Source organism: Electrona antarctica (assembly GCF_951216825.1).
Source record: "Electrona antarctica genome assembly, chromosome: 21".
NCBI lineage: Eukaryota > Metazoa > Chordata > Actinopteri > Myctophiformes > Myctophidae > Electrona > Electrona antarctica.
The window spans coordinates 22,477,721-22,502,788 of record NC_136802.1 but is presented as its reverse complement, the minus strand read 5'-3'; the positions used below and the strand labels follow the sequence as shown (position 1 = coordinate 22,502,788).

The following is a 25,068-nucleotide window of genomic DNA, read 5'->3' as shown; positions in this document are numbered from 1 at the left end:
TTTGGTATATAGTCCTTTTTATTGGCCTAGAAATTCTAGAATTGTCTATAAACATACATTCATGAATCCACTTGCTGTCAGTATTGGGGTTTATTGTGATTCTTTCTGAATCCATTCCAAGCATTAGTTTTGCACGAAAAACACTCCTTGGGCTAAAAACGGCCGCACAAATGTGATGAGGTCAGCACATTTTGGGGACATTTGGGCAAGTGGCTATCGCTGTTTTTAGCCCAAGGAGTGTATTTTTGTGCAAAACTAATGCTTGGAATGGATTCAGAATCATGAAAAAAATAACCTATAGTTTGTCACGTGCTACTTAAAGCATAAGGAAATTTTGACATTTTTGTGGTCACAAGAAACCACTATAAAAAATGCTCAATGCTGACAGCCGGACAGAAAGTAGATTCATGAATGTATAGACAATATTTTAGGCCAATAAAAAAGGATTTCCCACCCCACGACAACCCAGACTGCCGAGTCCGGCAGAAGGAAGGAAGGAAGTAAGGAAGGAATGGAGGGAAAGGGGGGAAGAGAGAGAGAGAGAGAGAGAGAGAGAGAGGAGGGGGGGTTAGGGTTCCAGGACCATGGACAGCGTATAACAGGCTCACGGCTGACATTCTGTCACCGGCGCCCTCATGTGGTAAGGTGAATGTACTACAGGAGTAAAATGTATCAGACTGTGGTAGACACTGACAGTGTGGTTCTCAAACCTTTTAATTATACCACAATCCCCAGGGCCCAGTTTGATATGCAGTATAGTACACGACAGATGTCGGAGATAAGAACCTTCCAGCTCATCCTTGGTCTGCCCCGGGGTCTCCTCCCAGTGGCTGTGGCATGAGCTTGGCGGTCCCCTCAGAATATGGAGTCCAGGGTTCAAATGGGGTTCATATTGTGTTAGGCTGAGGTTTGTGTTGTGATGTCAGATCAGAGCTTGGCAAGCCTATATAAGGAGGTGTACGATCAGACCATTATTACTTCTAGCAATATAGGGTAACGAACAAGTGAGTAAAAAGTACCATACACAAGAGCCATCGAAGAAAAAGTCAGAGAGACACACATATCGCCATCTGGTCAGAGCAGCTTTCTCTCGCTATGGATGCCGGGGAGAAGGACAGCGAAGAGGACACACTCCATGCAACCTTTAAGAAGTTGAGGGTAGACGTCGAGAGCCTTCCCACTGCCGTGAACGCGCCAGAGGGCGTGGCATCCAGAGTGGTACCGCGGGCTTCCCCCGACCCCATCAAAGAAAAACCCAACAAACCGAGTCACCATGCCAGGGACGACTGGCATGTCTGTGTCAGAAAGCCATCCTCGTCGCTCAGAGTAGCCTCCAGGAGCCGGACGAATAGCAGGTCCGAATTCCACATCCTACATCCACCCACGTTCACCTATGGCAGAGATATCCCTACCGTTATCACCCGGGACAGTGGGAGCACCGGGACGTCAACAGAGGTCTGCAGCCCAGAGGAAGGTGCCCGTGACGTGGCCGGACCCGTAGCGTTGATGCCTCAGAGACCTGTGGTCACAGAGGCCTCTGACATCCAGGTCTACTCCTTCACGGAGCTTCGCAACGTTATCTCAGAGTATGAGAAAAGCATCCCAGCGGCCTCCACAACAGCTACGCCATCGTCTTTGTCGTCAGTCTCGCCCCGTTCTTGCTCAGAGCAGGCGCGGGCCTACGTCGATGACATCACGATAGACGACCTTTCAGGCTACATGGAGCATTACCTCTACATCCCCAAGAAAATGTCACACATGGCTGAGATGATGTACACCTAAAACAAGTTTAGGGTCTTTATTATCATATAAATCATAGATGGCCACATTATGTCTGAAAATCATCTCTTCAGACTGAAAGCCTATATGGGTTGTGCACATAACCACGCCCCGCTTCTGTGCCTCTCACCTAAAGTATAGTTCCTGACCGCGACGGAGGCCCTCCATCTCAAGCGAACTTGAGCCACGTGACACCACCGAGGGAGCTAAAGCGAGCGAGTTGTCCTGTCGAACGTTGCGAAGTTCGATTGAGCCGGCTCAGTGCAGTTCGAGTTGCGACCAGATAGGCAGAAAATAGTAAATAATGTTCCGGCGAGAGCATTTTCCCCATCTGCCACTCAAAGTGCATGGCCAATGACATTGCATCCTTGCACAAGTGCACTGGCCAATCACAGTGCGTCATTGCACAACCTGTAGGCTTTCGAATGACGCGAACCGAACCCTTCGGACTTCACCTCTGGCTTTTATTTTTATTTTGCCAGACCACAAATCTTAAGACTTTTATTTGTATAGTTTTGTTTAGACAGTTATTGGTGTGGTTGCCATTAGGGCAACTCAGAGTTGTAGACAACTCTGTTTACTTCATGGGGCCAGTCCAATGGTGGCTCTTCTACATAGACTTCTATTGGTGAAGAGTGACAAAGGCCTGAATTGATAAGTCCCAAAGTTTACGGAATGCATTGGAGTGACAAATGAGTTACATGAACCACGTCTTCTGCCCCCTCATTGGCAGAACTCTCCTTTCAATGGCTCTGGGGCAACCATGGGACTATAGTAATTACGCAACATTTTATAACCCCAAAAGGTTTTGTATTTATTATTCTGCCCCCTGTGATGTCATGTGGGTCATTAGTACATCATCATCATCATCATCATTTATTACTTAGTGAGCAACTCAAGCCCACACTGTTTCTTCAGTGTGGTCAGTGCAACACCCAGATCTACTGTATGTGAAATAGACATTAGGTATTTGAGCAGGTCAGGTGCACATCTTCCGTCCATGGGAGCAGACTCGGAGAGTAAAAAGACTTACTGTGCCTTAAAACCATTTGAAAACATGTTTAAGAGGGTTTATTTGTCACTCACTCATACAGGTACAATTGTCACTCACTCATACAGGTACAATCAGTGAAATGCTGGTGGGACAGAATCCACAGAGAGTGTGCTAATACAACAACACAATCAAGAATAACAATAAAATAAAAATGGAACAATAAGCAATAATACCGAAAGTACAGGTAAAACTAGCTCAGGTCTAGAATGTTAGAAGGATAACTCATTCTAAGCTATGGACCAGAGCTAAGGTACACAGTTGTATGATTGATAACCTCTTAAACCTTATATAATTTAGCATATATAATAAGGGTGTCAAAATCTAAATGTGCACGAGCAGAAGCTGTCAAATGTGCAAAAAAGCAAAAGGCACACATAGGTCACTTGTTTGCAATAAAATGGAAATATTCTCATATCTTGGGGGTGGCAAGAAAACATCAAACACATCGGGCAATATTATGCGTGTCTTAAGTACCAGGTCTTATTACTTAACTTAAGACCTGGTGGCGTGATCAATGCCATTTGGCTATTCTGAGTGGTCTTAAGTTAAGTAATAAGACCTGGTACTTAAGACACGCATAATACTGCCCAATGTGTCTTTTGATGATTACCTATCATGAATGAAATAAATGCATAAACACAAATATGCATTGAGAAAAATAAAATAATAAACACAAATGTATTCAGGCCACGTGCTGTACACTACCATATATTATACAGTAATTACTGTCATGGTGTTGTGCCCCAGCAACCTCCTGCACCATGTGTTATCCATTAAAGGTGTAATCGGTAACTGTCAACTGGGATTCAAACCCAACTGAAAAGTCTACTGCTACACTAGTACAGGAAGCCTTCATGCAATACCACTTGTCAGCCAGTAGGTGTCCTATCCAACCATATGATCTATTATTCTATTAGAATTGTAGGGAGACAAACTACCAGTTAGTTTATAGGCTACTGTATTCAAATATTCTACATTTCTACTATACATATACATACTATACTACACAAATGTATACATCAATATGACATTTTATTCACTACAAAAAGTTATGGACTACAGATTTAAGTAGCACAGGCAAAACAAAACAAAAATAAATAAATAAATGTAGGCCTACTCAACAATCACTTGGTCTCAGAATATGAATAACTCTGGACAACAGTAAGACATGACAACATTTAAACAGTCAGTCATACTGTACTATACCATTGAATAACTCTGGACAACACTATCACATGGCAACATTTAAACAGTGCAGTCATATACTGTACCAATTCCATTGTCATGAGATCGCCTCATCACGTCATAGACACTTGTAGTGCCTGAAGGTAAATCAAATAAACATGAGTGGACAAGTTGGTTTACTTTTTATTTTATTTTACATATGTTTTCAATTGTGTTAATTATTCTAGCCTACTAATTAGTCGGAAAAACAAACACATCTGAACTGATGGTTAATGCAATTGTTTTCAGCCATAATTTCAGCTATAAAGTTCTAAAACCATTTAGATTCAAACTAGAATGAGCTGTCCTTGTCAGAAGTGTCTTTAACCCATTAAAACTGGGAAAGCATCCGTGTCATTTTAGATTGTTAGCGTTGGCTATTCAAAAATAGCAGATGTACAAGCTCATATTTTTTAATCTTGAAAGTTTGAGAATTACTGATTTAGAAGGCATTTGTCTTGTCAATGGATTAATGAACATGATTGGTTCAAATACTGACCGTGCTGCAGTGGGCAGTACACATCGTCATAATCATCATTAGCCCCGCTTTGACTGGTTCTAGCTGAGCCCTGATTGGTTCCCTGGGACTGAATGCATCTGTAATTAAAAGATGTGTATAGATTTAGCAGAAAAGAAGAAGAAAACAAGACGGAATCTACTGCTGTTGTGTTTATAGCCTGCTGTACCTGACACAACATGGATCTGTAAAAAACAACAAAAAAACATCATAAATATTTGAACGTTTTAAATCTCTATTATGCTATGCGGTATGTTTCTATCCATCTAATGTAGCAGTTGTCACCTTTGGATGTTCTGTAGTGACAGAGCAGGACCAGAAGGACGCTCAGTAGAATCACAACAAGTCCTACAACGATGAGTCCTACAACTACGTAGGGAGGTCTCTGTTCCTCTACTGGTGGAGAACTGTGTTCTACAGACCCGGAACCTGCTAGCAAAGAGAGCTTATTATTGAATGGATGTTTATATATCATTTTTATAATATAATTTTATAATTAAAAAATATATAACAAACATTTTTGAGGATTTTACAAAACAAATCACACCCGTGTGAAGTGAGGGGCGCTCTTATCCTCATACATCTTCATGATGTATGATGATATTGTCAATGGGAATTTAATCTTTGTGTTAGGACAAAATAGCCGATTTGCTCGTCTACATATGGCGTAAATTCTTCATTCATTGTCAATGGCATTTTAGTTTGTTAGGACAAAAATCAACACCATAGTATAACTGAATATAGGAGGGGCTAGTGCCCCTCAAACACATAGAATAAATCTAGCCCCCCAGGGCCCCACTACCCAACCCCGCTCTAAAAGCCCACTCCTACAACACTGACAAAATAACTAACTGAGAAGAAGAACTAAAAAAATAAATAAGATATACACCTGGATGGATTGGCTACACAGGGGACTGCACATTTTGATCAAGTCAATGAATATAAATGATGTGACTTCTACATCTTGAATTATATGATAATAAAGTTAATGTGTACCAATTTGTGTAAGGTTTGTAAATCTGTAGTAAACCTTAAAGGAGCATTCAGTGATTTGGAAAAAAACCTGGTCCACCCGGTAACAAGATGTGCACATGCACACGCTCTACAGTGGGGGAAATACAACAGACCAACAGCACGTGCACCAATGCCCGCCCCACTCGATCATGATTGGAAGAAGGCCCCTCTCATCCTGATTGGATGAAGGCTTTGCCACCCAAAGCCCAAACCGAAACTAGGGTTTTTTGACCCCAGGGGCTCACTGGGGACAGGGAGGAACTCCTTATATGGTCAGCACACTTTATAGTAGGGAGGATTATCCAAAAAATAAGAAAAAATAAGTGATATTTGAATTAAGTGAAATCACTGAATATACCTTTAAGAACACCTGATGTGACTTCTACATCTTGAATCATATGATAAAGATAATGTGTAAAGTTTTGTGCGAGGTTTGGAAATCTGTGTGAAAACACCCGATGTAGGACAGTGGAAGGAGAGATGAATTCCCCTTATGGTGTGGATATACAGTATGTGATACATATTATTACTAGGGCTGGGACTTTAACTGATTAATTAACGCATTTTAATCGCACTTAGTTTTTGCACCACAGAAACGTTTTCACTGGATGGATTTGAGGCAAACCAATCATACCGGTGCACGCAATGGGAGAAGAAGCCAATCAGACCGCTTTGCTTGGCCTAGTGAATGGGAAATTTAGATAAAAAAACTCACCAAAATATGTTTTAATTGAAACAAAGTATATTGATAATGATATGAGATTAAATTCGATTAATTAATTTCAATGCCTCGAATTATTATTATTTATTTTTTTATCGAGTCCCAGCCCTAATTATTACACAACTCTCACCTCTCACATCCATCCGGCTCTCTGGTGACACTCCAAGGTCAGAGATGTAACACGTGTAGGATCCTTCACCAGACTTGTAAACTCTGTGGATGGTCATCTGTCCTGTAGACTCAGCCCCGATGAGGGATCCATCTTTATAGAAATCAGCTGGGAGGTCAGAGGATAGTTTACCAGTTGTCTTGTCTTTGGACCAGCAGCGCAGAGTGACATCACTTCCCTCCGTCACAGGAAGTGCAGGGCTCTCCAGGATCACAGCACTATCTGAACAATGATAAATAACAGCAGAATGGCAGAACGTTTGACTGAGGTTACATCACTCTGTCTGAACCATAGACATAAAGAGGTAGTATCATATAGAGGTAGTATCTCGAGAGCAAGCAAGCTTTTGTGGAAGCATTGCGGAAGCTTGACAATCATGCCAGCCAATCACAATTTGTGTCCTCACTTTTGTCTTCAATGTTTGTGTTAATACACACTTTTGTCTTCAATGTTTGTGTTTATACAAACACTTAAAGCTTGGCATAGGAGGGGCTAGCGCCCTCAAAAACCCAATAAAATAAATAAAACACATGGTTGTTGATGTGCTGAACGTACCAGTCACAGTGATATTAACGGTGTTACTCTTTCCCTCGGAAGACTCACACCAGTAAAGTCCGCTGTCAAAAGGGTACATGGAAACTGTGGCACATCCTGTGGTGTTCATCTTCCCCCAGCGCCCATGGCACTCTGAGATGCCGGTTGCTTGGACATTTCTCCACACAGTAGAGTTAGACCTGTCCTCACAGCTCAGAAAGACAGACTCGTATCTAAAGAACTGAGATCTTTCCGGACTGAGTCTGAGGGAGGCTGCATGGGGACAGAGAGACAGAGAAGAAAGTTGATTTCCTGATAGTTGAATCATGTGCTGAAACTTCTACCGCTCTTTTCAGAGGGAATCTCCTCCTATCTTGACCAGGGGAGACATATTTGCACTTGTAGCTTCAGGGCAGCCCTACCCGAAACCAGAGAATAGGTTACCCTACCGTATACTCAGATTCAAGTTAAACGGTTGTATTCATTCAAATAAGATTGCAACTTTAAAATCAAATGTATTGTTAGAGTTGCCTAATTCCAATGATAGTTATGGATGATACGAACACCTGGTCAGTAGAAGACAGACTTACGTCTCAGAACATCTCCAACTTCTGTCGAGACATTCACCATGGAATTAACCACTATGAGTGTGAGAGAGAGAGAGAGAGAGAGAGAGAGAGAGAGAGAGAGAGAGAGAGAGAGAGACAGACAGAAAGAGAGAGAGAGAGAGGGGAAGGGAGTGGAATTGGCCATTTTTAGATTTGAAGAAAAATTTACAATAACCCATAGGCAAGTACAATAATTGTAGTGTTTCTACTCACAGACTAGAAGGTAGAGTGATGTTTGCTTCATCCTGTGTCGCTGCTCACTGACTGACTGACTGACTGTTATGACAGTCACTCACTGACAGTCTCCTCCCACCTAGCCTGGGAGGCATACCATTTCGGGAGCGGATGATAATTTATGTTGTAGTCTGGTTTGTAGTCATCTGGCCGGAACCCCCAAACCGGAATCAGAATGAACCAAAATAATTCCCTGCATCATAATTTTAGGGCCTAATAAAAGCCTTGATGTGGCGTATGAATTCTTCAAGTAATTCTTGGAATAGTTTGTTTGGTATATTTATTCCAACTCGTAGTGACTGGCGAGACTTAAAACAAACAGGGGGGACCATAACTCTATGGGGGGGAACCAAAACAAAGCGACACTGAGTTTTTATTTTAGTTTTTATCATCTGGTCTAAACCACGCCTAGACAGGATCACACAGGCGATTTAGGAACACAGACCAGACCTCCCACCAAAATACCCACAAAATCAAGAGTGTAAAAATATGAATTAGATTTTTATTTTAGTAAAAGCTAGCTGCCTTGTTTGACTGACGGACCCGATAACCGAGTGGTTGTTAGGGTCCGTGTTCCGTACCGTACCATATAGGCATCACAGTAGCAGCATTTTATCTTGTTTTAACAGCTGCTAAGTGTCACAGTGAATCCCGGGCTAGATTCCTTGGCCAGCTGGACAATTTGCTGCATGTCACTCTGTTTCCAATCTGTTGCTATCAATAAAGGTTAAAAAAAAAATCTAAAAACTTTAAAAAACCCACTGCAGATGTTACTGCATGCTAGCTTACATATACACACTCATTCAATTGCTCAAAAACACAGCCACAGGACACACGCACACACCACCATCAGCTCACCTTTGTGAGTTGTTTCGGAACAAACAGCTCTGTGCAAGTGGCTGTTTTTTTAATAGGCATGGAAACATCTGTTTAACCGCAAGCGGTTAAACTGGGTGTACAACCTTTAAGTTCAGTGGTGGGCTGTAGGTGTTGCGTTCTGCATCAGTGGAAAAGATGTGCAGTGGTTGCTGTTGGTGGCAAACCAACCACGGTCCTCTGCTGCAGTCCAATAAGTTCAAGCTCAATGCAGATAAGACTGAGCTTCCCTTCTGCCCCCATGCAGTCAGTGGTGAAAAGTGACTAAGTACATGTAATCAAGTAAAACATTTAATGTCAATGGAGTATTTCCATTTTGCTATGCTTCCACTACATCTAAGAGGTAAATATTGTGGGCCTACTTATACTCTAACACTACAATTATTAAGGAGCCTTTTTCTGTTTGAATAAAGGGACAGCATATCTCCTGCCTGAGGGCAGGACCTTGAAGCAGGTGCTGAGGTTACGAGTCGATTCTCTCACAATCTTAACCGTTTTCTTCACTGCCCTGTAGAGATGCTGAAGGCTAGAGTGCTGCTGAGATGACCTTTCATCTAATCGCAGCAGTTAACCTTCCTGCTTGTGTCTATGAAAGACATTCATTGCATGCAAGAAGATAATTATAATTGTTTGTATCCATCAATCTTTCATTATCGTTTTAGTAGAAGTTTTAGCTGGAACTGGAACTACTAATGCCAGGTATTGTCAGATGTTTAAGAGAACAGGAAGTCTTGCATGAAAGGACGTTTCGAACAGCGAAACCACAACAGCCCATCATATGTGCTGTTGTGGTTTCTGTTCAAATCATACCCTGAAGAAGGCAGTCGTCTGCATGCCGAAACATTGGTTTTCTTATACTCTGTGTTCTAAAATACATTATTGGCACTTTGACCACCAGTGTGTGCAGCCACATTCTTGTCCCTTGAACACTATACCTTTTTGTGTTAAATTGGTGTCACAGTATGACACTAAGTCAACACAAATTTGATTCATGAATAAAGAAAGAAAATCCAAGCATCATTACAATCAAGTGAGGTATTATATCCCTATTTTTAAACGTTTTATTTATGGAAATGTATATCAGAAAAAGAAGAACCAGTAACACGCCTTAAGGGCGCGTGTCTCACACACACACACACAATATTGTACTGGTGTTAATATCAGTATACTTGTTCTCTAGTCATACACGCACGCACGCACGCACACACACAATATTGGACTGGTGTTAATATCAGTATACTTGTTCTCTAGTCTCTCACACACACACACACACACACACACACACACACACACACACACACACACACACAGCCGTGCATATTGATTGATTGAAGTATTTATTAACAGTTTGCAGAATTACAGTACATTTCAAGTACAACTCAATACAAAAACTGTACACCATAAAGTATTACACTTGTTTACAAGAGGTGAGGGTCCACCACATGGAGTGGAGTAGAAAGAACAGAGATTTGAAAGTTCGTAGAGGTCGACAGTACTTGCACACTAGTAGGCCATTTATGGCCTACGCAAGTAGGCACTCGACAGAGTGCAGTTCTAGTTTATACTATATATATACACTTCAGGCTCCATCTTAGAGTAATGAAATGTGATGTACTATACACTACAGCACAATGAGCACATACAGACAGTTTGCAACAAAAAGAAAAAAAAGAAGCAGAGGTACAGTTTCATATGCTAAATGGATACATTTCTGGTGATAAGCTTCGAATTTTTACAGCAACCATCTGTAAGTGCTCTTACAAAACACACATTCAAAAGTAAAAGATTTGAGAAAAGAATAAGGAAGAACACACATACAAAGGACATACAAAGTGAACATTTGAGATAAATAGATAGAAAATAGATAAAACAAACAAAAATCTCCCTGTTTTCCCTAATTCTGCTGAGACATACAGTATTTTACAGTCCTTTCAATTTCAATTTGTGTAACAGTCTAAATGTCATAATACAAAAATCTATACACCGAAAATAAACCACATTTCTGAAAAAGGCTGAATAGTTTCGGTGGCTTAATATTCGGTGCATCCCTACTATATTTTGTTGCAGCAGTTTATTGTAGCCTTCCTACAGGAGGGTTACCTGGTTGATCCTGCCAGTAGCATATGCTTGTCTCAATGATTAAGCCATAATAATAATAATAATGAATTGCATTTTTATAGCGCTTTTCCAAGTGCTCAAAGCGCTTTACAATGGTTCATTCATTCATACATTGGGAGGAGAAGCGGCGAACAGTCGACGGCAGCGTCCTCCTGAGTGGCTCCTGAGTGGCTCCTGAGTGGCATCTCCACTTAGGTTAGGATCTGAAAGGATATTCTCAGTTTAATTTAAATCACGTGTTTCATATTATGTACATATCGTTGCTGTCGGGCAGAAACCTTCTATCTCTCCACTTTTTCTTTTCTTTCCCCCCCCCCATAAATTAATACTCTACAGCTACACGAAAGTAGCAAGAAAAGCAAAGAATGGATGCTAGGCTTCAAGTGGTTATGGTATAATGTGTTTGCAATATAACATTTTAAGCTACCGGTAAATTAAGTTTCCTGCTTTCAATCTTTATACTGTTTGTCACTTTGACACAACTGACTTACAGCATGTAGGTTCAAACGTTAGAAAATACACATGCAGTGCTATACAAACATTATAAACACATACAATATATATTGGCGATATGAATTAACAAATATAAATAACAATATATATTGGCTATATGAATTAACAAATATAAATAGTTAAAGGTGCTGTAAGTGGGAAAAACTATAATTGAAAACAAAAGGTGTTGTTTTGTTCAAAAGCTCTGTCTATATTCTGATAGTAAGCATTTTCTAAACCACAACCTTGAAATTAATTTTAAATAATTTTGAAACATTTTAACTACACAAATCTTGTACAGGGGTCCCTGGCACAAAATACATTTCAAATGGCTTGACATGAAAATGTTTGAGCACCACTGGTTCAAACAACAATAGGAAGGAAGCACAAATAAAGCAACTACACTTCAGAAACAAGCCCCCCCAAAATGCAACTCGCAATATACCAATATTTACAAGCAACTGAAAACAAGCCCAAAGTCGCTTATTGTAAGCAGACTAGGTAACACTGATTCGGACACTAGGGTTAATGTGGTTAAAGTAGTCATAATAAGGTGACATACACTCGCCTTTGTCAGAATGCCGATCGCTTGAGGTCGGTGGGGAGACAGGATACCCGCTGTCATCAGCCTGATCAACACTCTGAGGGGTGCCTAGCAACCAAATATGAGACTGTTAGTATGTAGTGTACAAGCGTCATAATTCTTTATTATACAACAGGTCGTTTCGAGGAAGCAATCCGATTGGTTTTAGGCATGTAACGATTCACTCAACTCACGATACGATTCGTATCACGATACGATTTTTAACGATATTTTAAACAAAAAATATTTTCCAGAAAAATATATTTGTATGATTTATCTTCCCCGCCGAGCTTTTATTTAACTGCATTGCAAAAGTAGCATTACTTTTGATAGTGTAGAAACATAATTGCCTTCCTTGATTTTATTTTTTATTATTTTTTTATTAATGAACATCAACGACCATCACCTGGGCACAGTCACAGACACACACAGCTCCCCTCTGCAGTACTGTACTTAAGTGACTGCATGGAGTCTGTCTCATTTCTGTAAAATTACTTAATTTATGTGCAACAACTGTAAACATGCTTTCATGTTTAGAACCTAGCTCGAGTTAACATGTAAAAATAAGATTTCTTTGATGGCCTCTTAGGATAGATGTAGATCTATTTGACAGTGCAGAAACATAATTGCCTTCCTTGATGTGCATGTGCCTTCCTTGAATGAGCATCGGCACGGCCAAAGCATTTCCGGAGGTCCCCAGCCAAAAACGTTGAACCCCTGCCTTAAACCAGCACAACGCCGCAAAGGAACATCTTCTGCGATACCTTTCGCGATACCTTTCGGAACTCACCCTGTGGGCGAGTTCCTACGGCACCGCAGGCATGCATTAATGACGATAAAGAACACCCTCTCGTGTAATATAGCTTAATTCAAGCAGATTATCAAGAGAGAGAGATATATTAGAGATATAGATAGATAGATATACATCTATTATAAAATCATACATACTGTTATTGACTGGTTTGAGATTTGGAAGAGGGCTGGCAAGTAGGGCTGTGTCGGTACCTATGTCAAAATCAGAAAAAAGGCAATACTATATAGAAAAATACAACTACCAATAAAACTATACATTTGAATACTACCAACAATAGTACTATACAGAAATACAGCCATAATAGCACTTCTTATTAACATAAATATTATTAATAATACTACTCTTAACTCTTTACAGTTTACATAAATACTAGTACTTTAAAGGGAAAAAGAGAAATCTGGCAAAAGGCCTAGTCCCAATCTGTGATTTGTCCAAAGTGTGAAAGGAACCCCCCCCCCATGCCTTGTTCCAAAACAATAGAGCACCGAAGTCTGACGTCACTTTCAGTAGAGGGCGCCAATACACAGGTTCATGTATTTTTTTAGTTGCATTGAGATCCCCATAGGGCGATTTTAGGTCGCTTCATATAAGAACTGTGTTTGAAAAATAAACCGACCACCCGGCCTTTCTGTCAGGGGAGTGGCTGTGCGTCGTTAATGATGTCCATTCATATTTGATACAGCCAGTTTCTGGAGAAAATGGAATTAATGTGGCCGCAAAAGCCTTGAAACTACATATGAAGGCAATGTCGCTGCTAATATACGTCACGCCCAGCTGTCAACACATTGGGTTCCTGAGATTCCTCGTTGACGTAAGCTCAGCTGGTGGTGACTCGACTCGTACTAACCACGAAACATTTTGTTTCACTCGTTTCTAACGCTTTTTTTGTTACTCTTTGGGTATATTTGTACATTTCCACCTTCAGTCGATGCTTCATATCCATATGAGTGAAAAGGCCGGGGTGATCGGTTTATTTTTCAAACACAGTTCTTATATGAGGCGATCTAAAATCCTCCTATGGAGATTACAATGCAAATAAAAAGTAGACGAACCTGTGGATTGACGCCCTCTACTGACAGAGACGTCAGGACTTCGGTGCTCTATGAGCAGCATTGAGCATGGGACTGTATGTAGACTTGAGGTCAAGCATCTGTGTCCCGGAACATGTTTAGTTTTTACATCTTTAGGCTATATCTCATTGTACTGTTGTAAGAGAACAATAGGCTCTATGCACATTTTGGAAAGAACTCTTCCTATAGTTCTGGGCTCCTTCCACACTTCTGATAGAATTTAGCTTTAGAGTTAAGCTTGTTGGAACGCAGGCTGTTGCGGACTGTCGGTGATGTGTGTGTGTTGTGTGCTCACACACATTACGCACAACTGCTGTGCTGAGTTTTCCCTAGCCTTTGTATGTTTAAACACGCATGGCTGCTTGGAGCATACACAAACTCAACAAAGTTGCAGGACCCATGCTCGGGCTGACTCGCACACACCTCTCAGCAGGTGTGTGCCCAAAGAGGAGAGCATATTGGCGTTTAGCTGTGTTGCTCATTGCACAATTGTGCGATCCTTACAAGTTGTAAAGGTGACTAAACAACTATAAAAATGATATAAAATACCAAACCAATTGGTATTATTGAAGGGGAGAAATAAACAACCGAAGTTAAGTTTGCAAACGTTTGTGAGGAGTTTATATACATTTATATACATTACTTTGATTTTTCTTGTTGGATTCCTCTTCTGTACTACAGTAGTTATTCCTACATTTTGGATTTAGATATTTCCATATGACGGTCAACCCTATGCCCAGCCCTATGACCAGGCCTGTGAGGAGGAGAACAGCATGGTGGTTTCTTCCACCAGTGGTTTCTTCCACCACTGCTGAAAAACAACCAGTACAGAACATGAGGAACAATTCTTCAAGCAAGACATGAGCTCATCCAGCATGTTGACAAAATAATATTGAATGATATTGTGAATGTTTTAGCACTTAAGGGCGGAGGATGGAATGAAAAACGCAAACAACAGTTCTTCTCTGACTGGGATAAAGTTATATCCAGATTTATTTGGGCAGGGAAAAAACCTAGAGTGAGGCTCAAGACATTACAACTACCAAAGGAAAGAGGGGGATTGGCCCTTCCATGTTTGAGAGATTATTATAGAGCAGCTCAAATCCGACCATTGATTGGATGGTGTAAGCCAAGTTACAAATCAAGATGGAAAGATATAGAGGGTTCAATGGGAAGGGGTCTACCTATTAACATGTTGGTGGGAGACCTATCCTTGGTCAAACACTTGTCGGATCCTCAGAATGTGATGATAACAGGTTCATTGAAGGTGTGGTGTGAAATAATTAGGAGGTATAAACTGAAGGACAAAATTGGAATTCTCAAATGGTTTGCATATGATTCAGACTTCAGACCTAGTACACATGACATGAGGTTTAGAGGTTGGATTGGGAATGGCCTCTCTGCATATTGTACTCTTTTAAAACAGGGTAATGTGATGAGCTTCCAGGACCTGAAAGACAAATTTAATTTACAGAATCAGGACCTTTTTAGGTACCTACAAATCAGAGACTTTATAAATAGAAAGCTATTAAGAAGAGAAGATGCAACAGGAGTAGAGATCATTAAGATTTTCCAAAATGCGTATGCAGGCTCTACTTATCAAAAGATAGTTTCAAATTTATATGTAGTGCTTCAAAACATGAAAGGAGATAATACTCTGAATATTAAAGCAAGATGGGAAGCAGAGGGCAACCTTACTATATCAGCAGAAGAATGGGAAAGAATATGTAAACATCAGTGGAAAATGAGTAGTTCCCCCACATGGAGAGAATTCAGCTGGAAAAATGTGAGTCGTTTCTTTTGCACTCCAGCCCAGAAAAGACATTACACATATCAGTCGGACTGTTGGAGACTCTGTGGGGAAACATTGGCAGGTCATTTTCATGTGTTCTGGAGTTGCCCTTCTGTGGTTCCATTTTGGAGAAGTGTCCACAGTGTCCTGGAAGCAGTTTTTGGTGTTGACATTCCTTTTGATTTTAAAACCATGTATCTTGCAGATCTGGAGGGACTTCAATTTGTAAAGCAGGATCAGTATCTATTGAGGGTATTGCTGGTGGCATCCAAAAAAGCCTTAACAAAAAAGTGGCTTACAAATGTAATACCAACTATAAATGAATGGATTGATTTAATCTATAGTATATTTATTATGGAGAGAATTACATTCAGCTTCAGAGGTCAAGTTGAAGTCTTCACAGATAACTGGTTTAGATGGATTGCTCATGTTTCTACCATAAGACCTGATTTTGTATAGTTTCAGTTAAACCTGTTTAACCTATATATGCACCTGTTTGAGGTACTTATGTATTATGAATGATCATCGATAGAGAAGAGAGGCAGACATCTCCCCTTGTGTGTATTGTGTGTATTGTCTTGTTTTGTTTTCGGTTGTATGTATTGTCAATTGTCAGGCAAAACATTCAATAAAAAGCAAATTGAAATAAAAAAAAGAAAAGCGCTGAAAAGAATGAAAGGTTCGTTTTCTTTACCCGGTTTCTGTTGCTGAGACCTGCAGGTGCATGTACTGTTCTTCACTGACTTGGCAGTGACATTTCTTCTGACTGTATGCAGACCATCAGGATCTGTGGTCCCCTCTGAGTCTTCAGCAGGAAGGTCGTTTCCTTCACCGTCCTGCCAGGACACCTCGGGTCGTACATACCAGCCTTCAGATACACATTGCAGAACCATTCCGTCATCTAAGATGGAGATCTCACAGGGGACACTTTGAGGCTTGGAGACTGTCTGAACTAAGGAGAGAAACATTAAAAAAGAAATTGGGGGGGCATTTTTTCTATTTAGAAAATAGCAGACATTTAAATGAGAGCAGAATAGAAAAGGGTTAACCACTTGAACTCCAGCATGCCTGTTCAGGGGGGAACATTCGCCAAACATAGCCGATCTATAAGCCCACAAAGTGTCACAACGTGAAGCGTTCTAACTTGTACATGGTCTCTTTTTTTGGAAAAGAGATTTGATGTTGAAGAAAAAAGCAAAAAAGTACAGTTCCAACTTAAGGGATATTTCACTTTTAAAAGAAAAGTTTGATTTTGTCTACTCAGGCTATGTGAACACCCCAGACCGTTTTTAAGTTGCTTGATGCAGTATTTAGATATTTGATATTAATTTTAGCTGCCCTTCCTATACAAACCCATTGTAACTTCAAACAACAATTTATAACCATGATAGATTCATCGAAAACACCCGTAATTTTTTCTGGTGACTGATACTGCCCTCCTGAAAAAGGTTATATAATTAAATAAAGTAAATAATTAAACACGGGCACCTCACACCTCTAAAAAAAGGGTTTTAGTTTTACATTATTCTAACATGGTTAAAATGGAGTTTGAAATTATAATGCGTTTGTATAGGAAGGGGGCGTGCCAGCTTGAATGAATAATACATATCTAAATACTGAATCGAGGAACTGTCTGGGGTGTACACATAAGCCTGAGTAGACAATGAAATGACCAAAAGTTTTTTTCTTTTTAAGTGAAATATCAGTAGAAGCAGACCAGTAATACAGTAGGATTAGTATAAAAATAATAGAAATAGTACAGTACAGTAGTTCCTAAACCCGAATCCTTGATTTAACAGAACCCATAGGCGTTGTCAGTTGACTTACCGATGACAAGCTCTATCTCAGATAGATGCAGATGCGTGTGTTGTTGTGGGACAAGGCACCTAAGACAAAACACAAAACACTTAGAGCCTGGTGTCTCTATTGTGAGGCTGGGCAGGTCATTACAGGCAAAGATCCATCCATTTCTCATCAAACTATAACTCTGAATATACCGGCGGTAAGTCTCATTCACACAAGATGAAAATCATACTAGGGAGGTGTTCATTCTCGAGTTCAGCTGTAACCTTTGATTAGTTTAGAGAGGAAGCCTTTCTAACCAATGTGCTAAAATATCAACAGCTGGGGCACACCGTCTCAGTCACAGCTGATTCACAGATGTAATCGTGTAGTCTTTATATTCAGTAGTCTGGGGCACGTGTGCTTGGCCCAAAAGGAGGGCCAAGCAGTTAGCGAGGTACTGCTCAGTGCTCAACATCAGCTATTGTAGGAAGTCCGCTCAATTCTGAGGAGGCGTTGTTTCCTTTTCCGTGGTTAATGTGTCTGACAAGTATGTCAAGACAAGTATGTCTGACAAGTATGTCAACATACATGTATTATGGCAAGATACTACTGTAGTCTGTATGTAAAAATGGTCTGCTGTTCTGTCTGACTGCACTGGCAGTGTTCATGTCCTTTGTATAAGGTGCTCTTGTAACACCCAGGAATAGAGCCCGGGAATTGAGCCTGGGTCTCTCCTGCGTGGAACGCCAACATATTAAACACTAAGACAAAGGGATTAGTGTATGTACAGTATGACTCGGGCGAGATATTAGACTTTTTATGCCATCAGGGTGAGGTTGTGAGCCACCCAGCTACACTCTTGTACTTTTGTTTATATGGACGATGGCCATAAATACAGTATAGCCTATATTTAAAATGTGTGTGCATGTGGGTGTGTGTTACTGTTACCGGTATAGTCCAGCATCCGAATGCTTCAGGTTACTGATCAACAAGGAGGCGTTTCCTTTCTTCAGCTCCCACAGAAACAACTTGGTCCTGTCATGGTAGGACGGGTTCTGCTCCGTGAATAGTTCAATAATTCGGTGAATGTGGACAAACTGGGGCTGCAGATCTGGCCGGGTCCACTCCACCAACTCCTCTAAAATGTCAGCAGAAGACTGCAGGCTACAGGGCAGGAGAACGCCTCTACCAACAACCCCAACCACCTTGTTCTTGACAGACCCACCATCTGGACCTGATTGATAGATGTTCAGTATTTTATATTAGATCGTAGGTGTGCACCAGCTAAACATGTTGGGATGTGATGTGTTATGTTTTCGAGCTCTTAAATTGGCTATTTTTACGAGTTGTACAAAAGAAAATACGGCTTAAGTGGTTCAAATCAGATTAATCAAATATATAACATTTGACTAATAATTGATAGGAAAATAATTGATAGTTGCAGCCATATTAGACTGTAAATATATTTTAAAGTTAAAACTCAATATTCTGTGATTCAATCTTACCTGTGGCTGTGTGGAAGCAAATTAGCAGCACCCATATCATGGTATGTAGTCCACACATGTCACTTTCCCCTCTTTGGCCTACAATGGGAACAAACATAATAATACTCATAAATGTTATTCAATAATATATGTAATCTGACGTATAGAGTATAATCCTACAGAATGCTACACAGACTCCCACCCAACTTTGATCTTATTTTTCTGCACGTCGCTTAAACGTTGGGATTTATTCACAGGTTGTTGTGGTCTTGTGGTGGGCATTTTTCTAATGTGTAGCAGAGTAGTTCCGGAGAGGATCCAACGGATTGTGTGGCCCTGGTCTTTCCTTAGTGGGTCTGATCAGCCTGCATGAGGAAGCCCAAAAACCTTCGATGAGGCCTTTAGGAGGGCCATTCGAGCCGCAAGCGGAGCCTGCAGTACCACCGTTGCCCAGGTGGAGTATTTGACTCGTGGAGTGCCAACACTGCCAACCATCTGAAACTCCCTTATTAAAGAGACAACAAACACTCTTCTTTTTCAATTGGTTTTAACTTATTTTTGTGATACCTGATTCTTGAAAGATTTTTTTTATTTTTGTATGTGATACACCGATAGTGAAATATTTTACATTATGATTAATGTATAGGCTGAGCTGATCATCACCACATTATCCAGCTGTGTTGCTCATTCCACGAACGCCCGATCCTTAAAATATACCTCGTTGTAAAGGTGACTAATGATAAAATACAATACCGATTGGTATTATTAGAGAACTAAGTTAGTTAAGATTTTTTGTTGCGGAGTTGTATGCTGAATGAGTATGAGATCAGATCATACATTGTTTTAGCCTAACATGTAGACTCTCGTAGATGTATATTTATCGATTCTGACATTTTCAATAAATGTCAGAATCGATAAATACATCTACAAGAGTATAAATGTCAGAATTCTACAAACGCGGACTACGGTATGTGTGCGGTTTTTTAGCGGCCATTTCAAAAAAGTTATCTGTCTCTCAGACAAAAACAGCAGAATGACCCCTTAAAACCTAGTAACATTTGTTTTGCTCTTCTACGCTTATGAACTACCTAGACAGGTTAACACATACAGTTTGTAATCTAAATCATATTCATTCCATTTTATGTTTAGTGACATACTTACCGACAAGAGCAGTGTGATGAAGAAGTTCGGTGGGAGGGGTCTCTAAACTGGATGTGATGTCATCTGACTTAAACAGTCTTCTTCTTCTCTGCGTTTTTTGGCGGATCGCAACCAACATAAAGGTGCATACCGCCACCTACTGTACAAGAGTGTGCAACATCATGTCAATTTTCTAGTGCTACTTAGATCCTAACTACTCAGGTTTGTAGTGTATAAAAATGTAAACAGTGCCTTCCTCACCATAGCTACACCCTTTCCCTCTGCTCCAAGAATCCCTGATAAATCCCATTCCCGTCCTGCATCATTAACTTTGTCCTTCAGTTGTGCTCTTTCCTCTATGTACCTAATCAGTTCAGTAAAACGTGCTCAACATTTTCCATTTCCCCACAACTTCCACATTTATTGCTCTCTGCCTTACCCATAGTAAAGAGGGTGCTGTTTAACCTAGTGTTACCCACCCTTAGCCTTGTAATGAATTTTTCTTCACTTCTATTCTTTTCATTATACCTTGTAGTACCCTCGTCCTTTCAGGTCTTCGTCCCACCTTCTCTGCCAAATTTCCATCCCTTTCTTTTTGACCATTGCTTTCCCTTCACCCTTTCCTAGTAACACTCGTAGTGCTACCTAGGCTCGTCTGACCACAATTGTATTCATCTTATCCCTGTCTACCGCACTGTATTGAAGCGAGGTAAAGTGCAGACCTTTCAGGTTAAAGACTGGAATGAAAATGCATGCCTCACTTTACAGGGTTGTCTCGAGGCGACCGACTGGGACATGTTCAAGGAATCCTCTAATGACATTGATGAGTTAACAGACGTTGTGAGCAGTTGGGTGTCCTATTGTGAAAGCATTGTTATTCCAGAAAAAACTGTGAAAGTTTATCCGAATAGCAAACCGTGGGTCTCTAAGACACTCAAAAAGCTTCTGTACAGTAAGAAAAAAGCCTTCAGTGATGGGAACAGAGTTGCTTTATGTGACATTCAGAAGGAAATTAAATGTGAAATCAGGGCATGTAAAAGTAGGTATAAAGATAAAATTGAGTCTCAGCTCAAAATGAATAATTTAGGATCTGCTTGGGACAGCATGAAAATAATTACAGGAATGAAGGACTGTGGCAGGAGTAAAGTTCAGCTCAATGGATACACTTCAGATGTAGAGCTGGCGCAGGATCTGAATACCTTCTATGGCAGGTTTGATGCTCATGATTACAAGGTCAAACACAATGAAATTAGGAACAGTCTCATGTCGGCCCCTCCTATGAATCCCTTTTTTAACGAGAAAGATGTAACCACATGCTTTAAGAGGTGTAAACCCAGGAAAAGTCCTGGCCCTGATAAACTCAGTGGGCGCCTACTAAAAACATGTGCTGATCAGCTAGGCCCCATCTTTAATTATATTTTTAATTTATCCCTCTCCTTGCAGAAGGTTCCATCTCTTTGGAAACAGTCCATAGTGGTGCCCGTTGGCAAAATAAAGAACCCTATGGTATTGAACGATTTCCGACCGGTTGCCTTGACCTCCCTGGTTATGAAACAATTTGAAAAGTTGGTTAAAACTGAGCTCCTGGTCAAAACGGAGTCTATGTTAGACCCTTTTCAGTTTGCCTACAGAACCAGGAGAGGCGTTCAAGACGCCTCATCGACCTTACTTAATCTTCTCTATAAACATTTAGAAGGTAGTAAGAAGCATGCCAGGCTGCTCTTCGTAGATTTCTCATCAGCGTTTAATACAATTCAGCCTCATGTTCTGGCAGATAAACTTGTACATTTATTCTGTCTAGATGCAGGTCTTGTAGGCTGGATCCTTGATTTTCTTACCAATAGATCACAACAGGTGAAGGTCAATGGAATTTTATCCAACCTATTATCATCTTCTACCGGCTCACCTCAGGGCTGTGTTTTGTCCGCTTTCTTGTATATTTTATATACAAACGATTGTGTCAGTCAGCACGCCAACAGATTTATTATCAAATACGCTGACGACTCCATCATAGTCAGCTTGCTCGATGATAATGAAGTTGGTCATGGCCAAGTACTTGATGACTTTCTCTTTTGGTGTGGGGATGCCTTTCTCCAACTGAATGTCTCGAAAACCAAGGAAATGTGTGTAGACTTCAGGAGATCCCCCCCAGTTCCCCAGAACAGTGTTGTCCATGGTGAGCAAGTCGACATGGTGACCACTTACAAATACCTGGGTACTACATTTGACAGCAAACTAAAATTCGATGTGAACTGTGAAATATTGTGCAAGAAAGGCCAACAACGCCTCTTTTGCTTGAGGCAGCTCGCCAAATTTCAGGTTGACAAATCCCTAATGAAACTTTTTTACAGTGCTTTTATCGAGTCAGTTATCTCTTTCTCCATCATTTGTTGGTATGGAAACCTAAATATAAAGGACAAAAACCACCTTGGTAGGATTGTGAGAACGGCCTCAAAGATTGCCGGAGTTAACTTCAGTAGTCTAGACCAAGTATTTAAAAATCAGGTGCTTAAGAAAGCCAAGTCCATTTGTACGGATAACTCCCATCCTCTCAGCACTGCTTCCCTCTGGCCTTCGCCTAAAAGTTCCAGGGGCCAAAAGCAATAGGTATAAGTTCTCCTTCGTGCCTGTAGCTATCCAGGCTCTAAATGCAGATAGGAGGAGGTAATTTGTCACCTGACTCGCCTGTATGAATTATTAATTATTTATACTGTTCTGAAAATGTTATGAATTATAATGTTACACTGATACCTTGAACTGCCATCCTGTTTTATTTGTTCTATGTGTACTATGTGCCTTTTTACTGTGTTTTTGTGTTTCATGTTACCTGCCTGTGTTATGCCTTGCTGTAAACCAAATCGGCCCACGGGGACAAACAAATAAATGAACCTGAACTACCTCCTGCTGTGTTGCCCTTTTGGCAAGCTTGTCCGCCCTCTCGTTCCCTGTCAGCCCCTTATGTGCTGGCACCCAACAAAACTGACTGACAAAACTGAATATCCAGGCCACCTCTGTGTAGTCCTAGTAAGTACTGGTTAATCTCAATAACTAGGTCCTCTCTAACTGACTTTTCGGACTGCAGGCTTTTCAACACTGCTAGTGAGTCTGTGCACACCACCACCCGCTCTGGTCTAACCTCCTCCACCCATTGTAACCCAGTGATGATTGCCACCGCCTCTGCTGTATATACTGACAGGTGATCTGGTATCCTCTTTGCTTTGCTTTTTGCTTTGCTATAGTGACATTGAACTCTGGTATATACACTCCTATTCCCACCCTGTGCTGCTCATTCTTCGATCCGTCTGTGTATATGTGCAAATAGTTGCTGTACTTCTGTCTGAGGTAAAGGTTGGATTGGGCTCCTATGTCCTCTGCTTGCCAGTCATTTTTATTTTCAATAATGGTCAGATCCACTTTAACTTCTGGGAACAGCCCTTTCACAGTCTTGAAGCCACAGACCAGACATATGCACAGACGGACCTGTTTAAGTCAAGGTTTTTACTGTTCCGGTCTAGAACCCGCCTACTGTATCCGGTAATGTCAAAACACATAAATAAACGCACGCAGACCGTCTCCGTTCCAGGCCGGATCTGCTACCTCCAAAGCTAATCCACCGTCTACTATCCTTAGCAGCAGTGTTGCCAGATTTTGCGAGAGCAACAAGCAACCAGATAAAGCGAGTTAGCTCTGGACTCTGGAGCAGTGGTTCTCAAACATTTTCATGGCATTGTCAAGGCCAATGATCTAAATGGGATTGTGCCAGTGACCCCCTATTATTAGGTCCCAACCCATACAATATTGGTGTTACAGAATGTTTCAATGTTTTATCGCTGTTGACATATACAATTGTCAACATCGATAAAGTACATTTACGAGTCTCTAGTCTAGGCTACCAGATTTGTAACTATTGTATTTAATTCCCTCACAATGTTTTGAAAATATCTGATCTATTTCAAATAGCCGATGCAGGATTGAAGTGGTTAGACTGTAGCCCAAATAAGAAACTAATGAAGTAGTAACAATATAATAAAATATATACATAAAATAAGTGATTTTTATTTTCAAGCGATTATAAATAAGATAAACAAGAAGTCATTGGTAAAACTCTTAAACTAATATAAAATCCTTATATTCCTTGGTCTTTGGTCATATTATCGAGCTTAAAGTGCAATCAATACAGTTGATCATTATTTGAGGACAAAAATTAAATACAACTTAAAAAAAACCCAAGAGCAACATAAAAACATCCTACACAGCAGTAAAGTATTGGAATCATGTTTTACATGTTAATGAATAATAAAGGTTGACACATACATTATAGGCCTAATGACATTGCCACATTTGGAGTGTATAATGCATTTATTGCAGGGTGGGTCCCAGTGGGAATCAAACCCACAACCCCGGCTCGGCGGCTTCCTTGAGATGCACTAAAACGTCCAAAACACTTTGTGGTAGTGAGGTTTTCAACGTGGGGCCCAGTGACCCCGAGGGGTCCTTGAGGGGTGTTCCAAGGGTTCGAAAGGAATATAAAATCTGCAGGAGTGCAGATTTTATATTCCTTTCTACGTATAATCTGAATCTGATCCCATGGCTATAGGCCTATTCCTGAACTCTTCCACTGTCCTTGAGTCGAGCGAGCCTTTCCCTTGAAGTGGGTTCCAACTTCCAAGGGGTCCAGAAATCAGTAGTGTAAAAGTACATTTACTTATGTACTGTACAATGTTGAGGTATTTGTACTTTACTTGAGTATTTCCAATACTTTTACTTCTACTCCTCTACATTTATTTGCACATACATTACACATACATTATAAACCATTTCAGCCCTACATTTCGGCCATGTGAAAATAGCCGATCTACAAGCTCCATTGTGAGCTTGTAGATCGGCTATTTTCAAAATAAATGTATTCGTTTGAAAACTTGAAATTGGACATTCTGCACAATGAGTACTTTTTACTTTTCCAATTTCCAATTTAAGCATTTAGCAGATACTCTTAATCCAGAGCGATTTACATTAAGCAAGAACAAGTAGTTATCATTTGTTTACTTTTGGTACTTTAA

The 25,068-nt window shown here is 40.5% G+C and overlaps 3 protein-coding genes across 3 annotated transcripts; 1 reads left to right on the top strand and 2 right to left on the bottom strand.

Annotated features, from left to right (window-relative positions):
- Nucleotides 1-1,095: 1,095 nt before the first annotated feature.
- LOC306914282 (oxidative stress-responsive serine-rich protein 1-like) lies at nucleotides 1,096-1,782 on the top strand (the record flags this gene model as incomplete). Its single annotated transcript, XM_079491279.1, has 1 exon — nucleotides 1,096-1,782. The coding sequence occupies one exon, from the start codon at nucleotides 1,096-1,098 to the stop codon at nucleotides 1,780-1,782; it is 687 nt and encodes a 228-aa protein (XP_079347405.1).
- A 1,122-nt stretch (nucleotides 1,783-2,904) lies between these two features.
- On the bottom strand, nucleotides 2,905-7,863 carry LOC306914281 (low affinity immunoglobulin gamma Fc region receptor II-like; the record flags this gene model as incomplete). The annotated part of the gene is made up of 6 exons (XM_079491278.1): nucleotides 7,834-7,863; nucleotides 7,603-7,653; nucleotides 7,034-7,285; nucleotides 6,440-6,700; nucleotides 4,860-5,003; nucleotides 2,905-2,915 (listed from the first exon to the last, which is right to left on the bottom strand). Exons 2-6 carry the CDS (start codon nucleotides 7,640-7,642, stop codon nucleotides 2,905-2,907), a joined length of 708 nt encoding a protein of 235 aa, XP_079347404.1. The 5' UTR covers nucleotides 7,643-7,653; nucleotides 7,834-7,863.
- Nucleotides 7,864-14,765: 6,902 nt separating this feature from the next.
- Nucleotides 14,766-20,101, bottom strand: LOC306914052 (butyrophilin subfamily 2 member A2-like). Its single transcript, XM_079490938.1, has 6 exons — nucleotides 20,030-20,101; nucleotides 18,890-18,967; nucleotides 18,333-18,618; nucleotides 17,427-17,485; nucleotides 16,294-16,551; nucleotides 14,766-15,257 (listed from the first exon to the last, which is right to left on the bottom strand). Exons 2-6 carry the CDS (start codon nucleotides 18,945-18,947, stop codon nucleotides 15,181-15,183), a joined length of 738 nt encoding a protein of 245 aa, XP_079347064.1. The 5' UTR covers nucleotides 18,948-18,967; nucleotides 20,030-20,101; the 3' UTR covers nucleotides 14,766-15,180.
- Between the last annotated feature and the right edge of the window lie 4,967 nt (nucleotides 20,102-25,068).

Excerpts from the sequence above, each read along its gene's own strand:
- LOC306914052 (XM_079490938.1), bottom strand. The coding sequence starts at position 18,947 with ATGTGTGGACTACATACCATGATATGGGTGCTGCTAATTTGCTTCCAC. Across the intron at positions 16,552-17,426 it reads TGAGATAGAGCTTGTCATCG|TTCAGACAGTCTCCAAGCCT; the intron begins GTAAGTCAACTG and ends TTCTCTCCTTAG. Across the intron at positions 15,258-16,293 it reads GTCTCAGCAACAGAAACCGG|GTCCTGGAAGCTCATCACAT; the intron begins GTAAAGAAAACG and ends TTTGTCTTTCAG.